This window comes from Blennius ocellaris, assembly GCF_963422515.1.
Source record: "Blennius ocellaris genome assembly, chromosome: 14".
NCBI lineage: Eukaryota > Metazoa > Chordata > Actinopteri > Blenniiformes > Blenniidae > Blennius > Blennius ocellaris.
The window spans coordinates 14,624,559-14,630,756 of NC_137663.1; the positions used below are offsets into that span (position 1 = coordinate 14,624,559).

The 6,198-nt window shown below is 50.6% G+C and overlaps 1 protein-coding gene across 1 annotated transcript; it reads right to left on the reverse strand.

Moving 5' to 3' along the window:
- Window positions 1-3,320: 3,320 nt before the first annotated feature.
- On the reverse strand, window positions 3,321-5,752 carry LOC308139520 (F-box only protein 39-like; the record flags this gene model as incomplete). The annotated part of the gene is made up of 5 exons (XM_080508981.1): window positions 3,321-3,479; window positions 3,572-3,748; window positions 3,982-4,203; window positions 4,299-4,592; window positions 5,513-5,752. 5 exons carry the CDS (start codon window positions 5,750-5,752, stop codon window positions 3,321-3,323), a joined length of 1,092 nt encoding a protein of 363 aa, XP_080365107.1.
- Window positions 5,753-6,198: the final 446 nt, after the last annotated feature.

Genomic DNA, 6,198 nt, shown 5'->3' on the forward strand with positions numbered 1-6,198 from the left:
ACAGCTTGCACTCTGGAGCCCAGCTCCTCGACAGGGGGTCTGGCGTGGGCTTGCTTATTGCCCCACAGCTCAGCCGCCATGTGTTGAAGTTCACCCTAATGAATGAGAGGGTCGTGTCCCTATGCTTTCGAGTAGGGGACAAGTCTCTGACTGTTGTCTCAGCCTATGGACCAAACAGCAGTTCAGAGTACCCGACCTTCTTGGAGTCCCTGGGAGGGGTGCTGGATAGTGCTCCAACTGGGGACTCCATTGTTTTACTGGGGGACTTCAACGCACATGTGGGCAATGGCAGCGGGATTTGGAAGGGGGTGATTGGGAGGAACAGCCTCCCCAATCTGAACCCGAGCGGTGTTCTGTTATTGGACTTCTGTGCTAGTCACAGTTTGTCCATAACGAACACCATGTTCGAGCACAGGGGAGTCCATAAGTGCACGTGGCACCAGGACACCCTAGGCCGGAGGTCAATGATAGACATTGTGGTCGTGTCATCTGATCTCCGGCCACGTGTCTTGGACATTCGGGTAAAGAGAAGGGCAGAGCTCTCAACTGATCACCACTTGGTGGTGAGTTGGATGTGCTGGACCAGGAGGAGGCCAGACAGACTCGGCAGGCCCAAATGTGCCATGAGGGTCTGCTGGGAACACCTGGCCGAGCCCTCTGTCTGCGCAGTTTTCAACTCCCACCTCTGGGAGAGCTTCTCACGGATCCCGGGGAGGCTGGAGACATTGAGTCCGAGTGGACCAGGTTCTTCACTTCCATTGTCGAAGCTGCTGCTTGGAGCTGTGGCCGCAGGGTCTCTGGTGCCTGTCGTGGCGGCAACCCCCGAACCTGGTGGTGGAAACAGGAATTAAGGGACGCTGTCAAGCTGAAAAAGTAGTCCTATCGGGCGTTGTTTGCTCATAGGACTCCCGAGGCAGCCGACAGGTACCGGCAGGCCAAGCGAACTGCAGCCCGGGCTGTGGTAGAGGCAAAAGAGGCCATGGAGGAGGACTATCGGTCGGCCCCAAGGAAATTCTGGCAAACCATCCGATGCCTCAGGAGGGGGAAGCAGTTCTCCACCAACACTGTTTACAGTGGAGGCGGGGAGCTGTTGACCTCAACTGGGGATGTCGTCGTGCGGTGGAAGGAATATTTCGAGGACCTCCTCAACCTCACTATCATGTCTTCCGTTGAGGAAGCAGAGGCTGGGTTCTCAGAGGTAGACTCGTCCATTACCCAAGCTGAAGTCACCGAGGTAGTTGTGAAGCTCCTCGGTGGCAGGGCACCAGGAGTGGATGAGATTCGCCCAGAGTTCCTTAAGTCTCTGGATGTGCATGGACTGTCGTGGCTCACTCGTCTCTGCAACATCACGTGGCGGGCGGGGACAGTACCTCTGGACTGGCAGACCGGGGTGGTGGTCCCTCTTCTTAAGAAGGGGGATCAGAGGGTGTGTTCCAACTACAGACGGATCACACTCCTCAGCCTCCCCGGGAAAGTCTATTCCAGGGTACTGGAGAAGAGGATCCAGCCGTTAGTCGAACCTCGGATCCAAGAGGAACAATGCGGTTTTCATCCTGGTCGTGGAACACTGGACCAGCTCTATGCTCTCCACCAGGTGCTCAAGGGTTCATAGGAGTTCGCCCAACCAGTCCACATGTGTTTTGTGGATCTGGAGAAGGTGTTTGACCACATCCCTCGGGACGTCCTGTTGGGGGTGCTCCGGGAGTATGGAGTCCGAGGACCTTTGTTAAGAGCTGTTTGGTTCCTGTTCCTTGTATGCCCGGAGCAGGAGTTTGGTTCACATTGCTGGCAGTAAGTCGGTGTCACGGCTGGGAGCCGGCGCGTGGAGTGTCCTGAACCCAAAAGCAGACCTCAAAGCAGTGAATTGTTTGCAAACATCAAAGGTTTATTGTGAAAACAGGGAAAGGGGAGCTGGAACGGTGACGGGACCCGGGGGAACTCTGGGGAGCCTCTTGGAACTGGGACGGGACCCGGGGAAATCTCTGGGAGGCCTCTTGGAACCGGGACGGGACCCGGGGGAATCTCTGGGGGGGCCTCTTCGAACCGGGACGGGACCCGGGGGAATCTCTGGGGGCCTCTTGGAACCGGGACGGGACCCGGACGGGGAACTTCTTGGAACCGGGACGGGACCCGGACGGGGAACTTCTTGGAACCGGGACGGGACCCGGACGGGGAACTTCTTGGAACCGGGACGGGACCCGGACGGGGAACTTCTTGGAACCAAGAAACAGGAACGGGGACCTCCCCGGGGAGTGAGTGTCCTCCCACCTCACTGCAGGGCTTAAGAATGCATGGCAATCAATTAGCTGATTGCCTGCAGGAGTGCCAGAGAGGATCCGGTGCTGGAGCGAGGTGTGTGACTCCTGACAGTCGGACCAGTTCCCAGTGCATGTTGGCCTCCGGCAGGGCTGTCCTTTGTCACCAATTCTGTTCATCACATACATGGACAGAATCTCTAGGCACAGCCAGGGGCCAGATGGGGTCCAGTTTGGGGGACACAGGATCTCATCTCTGCTTTTTGCAGATGATGTGGTTCTGCTGGCTTCATCGAAGCTGGACCTTCAGCATGCACTGGCACGGTTCGCAGCCAAGTGTGAAGCAGCTGGGATGAGGATCAGCACCTCTAAATCTGAGGCCATGGTTCTCGACCGGAAAAAGGTGGCTTGCCCCCTTCAGGTTGGTGGAGCGTTTGCTGGGCGCACCCTTAGAGGTAGGGTGAGGAGCTCAGTCACCAGGGAGGAGCTCGGAGTAGAGCCGCTGTTCCTCCACATCGAGAGGAGCCAGCTGAGGTGGCTCGGGCATCTGTTTCGGATGCCCCCCTCCTTAGGGAGGTGTTCCGGGCATGTCCCTCCAGTAGGAGGCCTCGGGTCAGACCTAGGACACGCTGGAGGGACTATGTCTCTCGGCTGGCCTGAGAAAGCCTTAGGGTGCCATCGGAAGAGCTGGAGGAAGTGTCTGGGGCAAGGGAAGTCTGGGCAACTCTGCTTGGACTGCTGCCTCTGCGACCCAGCCCAGGATAAGTGGCAGAAAAGGGATGGATGGATGTAAAAGTACATTGTACAGTATTTATTTCCTCCCAAAACATTGTGAAATCTCATCCATGGATAGGTTTTCTGGGGTTGCAGCTTTGCGGACAAGTTGTCCTACAATCATCTGGAACTGCCAGAAATGTCCGAGTGGGTGTTTCCGTCAGACCGGTCAGTATGTGCATCATGGTTATGAGTGAAAATCTCCTGGTATGGTCTTCTGCAGCTTCTGTTCTGAGCATAGCCATCTCCAGGCAGCTGGAGGACGCAGCGGCCATGCTTCTTACCTCCTTGCTATCCCCTGCTAATCCCTATCTGTGTATCACTGACAGCCAAGGTGTAGACAGCAGCGGAAAATTTCAGTTTGGGATGGAGGTGCAGATGGGATTGCATGGTTTGATTTAGCTGGTCTTTCTTCGCCTCTTCGTCTCGACTTGACGTGAAGATTCCCAGCTGCGAGACAAAATAATACCAAGCTTAAACGTGCGTGCATATTTTTTTACAACATGATATATGCAGATTAGGCCACATTTGTTTTTCCTTACTGTGATGGTGTTCAGCGAGGTGTTTCGAGTCCGTCGGATGTGCAGCAGCATCGGGATGATGCTGATTTCCAAGAAAGCCTTGATATACAGCACCACCAAGTGCTCGCACATGTTAACCAGCTCCAGCAGAGCATCATCCAGTGACTCCAGGCTGTTGCTTATTACCAGATTCAGATTCTGCAGACAGAAGAAAAGAATACCAGTGCTTGAAACTGCTTCTTTGTGAACTTTCATTTCATTCTTTAAACCCTTTTAGATCACACTTCAATGACCTGAATTAATACCAAATGGGGAGTGTACGGTGGTGGATAAAGTGGCATTGAAGATGGAATGTGCAGATGACCTCTAATAAGGTGTGTTCCGTTCACCGGGGTAAACATTTCACTCTGCACATAATGATGGTGGCTCACCTGCAAGCTGTGTCTGTACGGAAGCAGCAGATCACGGAGGAGTGTTGTGGGACTGAATCTAGCATGGTTGTAGAAAGCCGTCATGCTGAATTCTGTCAGGGGAATGTCAGACTGAAGGATTGTGGCAAGCCGTTCCATGTTGGTGGCCAGTGCAACTGAGAACTTGATTTTCACATTTGGGCAACTTGACACAAAAGTTGCCCATGAGTTGGCAGACAATATCTAGACAGAAAATATCAAGCAAAGACAGAAAGTAAACAAAGGAACTTCTTGATGAAATAACACTCCCGTGTCGATTTTCTGTGTTTCATGTGCACCTGCTGATTCTCTTCAAAGCTGCTGCAATACAAGGAAAATGTTTCCAGGGTGCTCCGGTCTCGATTCCCTGGACTGTTTCTCTTCAGAAGAGCCCAGAGCAGTTCATCGGACAGGCAGGAGTAACTCAGAGACAGGTGGGTGAGGCTCGGCAGGTTACACACAATCTGGGCGAGGTTGACATGTAAGGTGAACTCATAAGAGGAAAAGAATTTGTCCAATTCCAAAGAGAAAACGTCGCAGGGAGGATCCAAGTGTTGCTGGTAATATAACAGGGTGTTGAGCACTTCCATACCCTAGAGAATAGAGAATTAGAAAACACTGAACACAAAGGTATGAAAGAACTTTAGCAAATGTAGCTATTATCCTTGTCAAATGGATGGGATGTGCTCGGATAACAATACAAATCTACTGTTTTCTCTTTAAAATCATAAGCGAACACTTTAGGATTTAGGCTCAGCAAGGGGCGGGGGGGGGGGGGTTATTCAGCAGTTGACATCTAGGTGGTTAGTTAGTTTTCTCTTTGCAATAGCACAACTGTAAGAGTGCATCCATCACGTGTTATAGGTACTGCAGACAGTCACTCAGTCACAGTAACAGAAGGTTTGAGATTTTCTTCACCCTATTGCAAATGGTGGCTGTCTTCTTAAAGTCTATGATCTTTTCCTTATTTTTGATGTTAAGGGCCAAATTCTATTCATCCCACCACGACGTCAGATTTTATAATTTTTTTTCTGGGCGTCTCATAGTTGTTGGTTATCATGTCTTATGATTAAGTTAGGTGAATTGTGTATGACATAGTAAGCTAAGGACAATTCGGCTAAAATGATATTATTGTTCATGACCATCGTATCCACAGTATCTGTGGACTGTTAACGTATTCACCTCATCCAAAGAGCCTTCCATCTCATTTAAACAAACTGCAGTGAGTCTTGCGGTTCCTTCGTATAGGAATCGTTTCAGGGAGTGAAACAAAGCTGTTTTGAATGCTGTTGTCCAAAATCTCCTGTCCAATTTCAACTTTACAATGGAGAGCGATTGCAGAGAGTTGTTCACTCTGAGGACGACAAGTAAGCCAGAAGCCAATGAAGATGTGATGATAATGATTAACATTGAAAGATATACTACTTTACCTCTCAAGCTCATCAAGCAGGCCAGTGATGGCTTCCGTCAGTCGCTTGGCAGTTGTGCATGTATTTGGAGGAGACACAATCACTTGGAGGTGTTGCATGTGGGCTCCCAGGTTTTGCACGTAGCTGACAGCTTTGATGTGTTCTGAGTGTTTGGCACAAGGCTGGCCAGTGAAGTGAAACACGTGAGAGCGCCAGAGTGACGGCGAGCGCATGACATTGTGCCAGCGGTGACAGACCAGGGCTGCACTTCTGCGAGTTCGATCCTCGAGAAAACTGAACACGTGCCGTAAGCAGTCTTCAGGAAAAAACTCCCAGCAGCTCATTAAGCTACTGTTGCCATGGGGCTCTTCTCTCACCTCACTGCTGTTGCCCTCAAAAGAAAAAAATTCCCGCGCTTGGTTTTGCGTTGTTATCATGTTGATGATAACCTGCAGTTGGAATGATCACAGAACTGAACGTTACAGAAAAGGTGGAGCAAAACTACGTTGTAAAAAAACCCAACTAAAAGTCAATCTGAATTGTAAGCATTTCATTTATACACAAAAATCAATACTAATAATTTCAAAGGTATTCTCAATAAATGCTATGAATGTCATTGATAGATCAATTACCTGAAAATGTCAGTAAATTTTGTGTGCTTGCCTCTCACTGCTGGTATTGAAATTCTCAACTTCATCAACTACATCAAAGGCGTCTCCAACAGACAAAGATGACCAGATGTCGTCATCCTTACTCCTCCTTTCGTGTCCTCTTCGAGGCATCTCTCCCG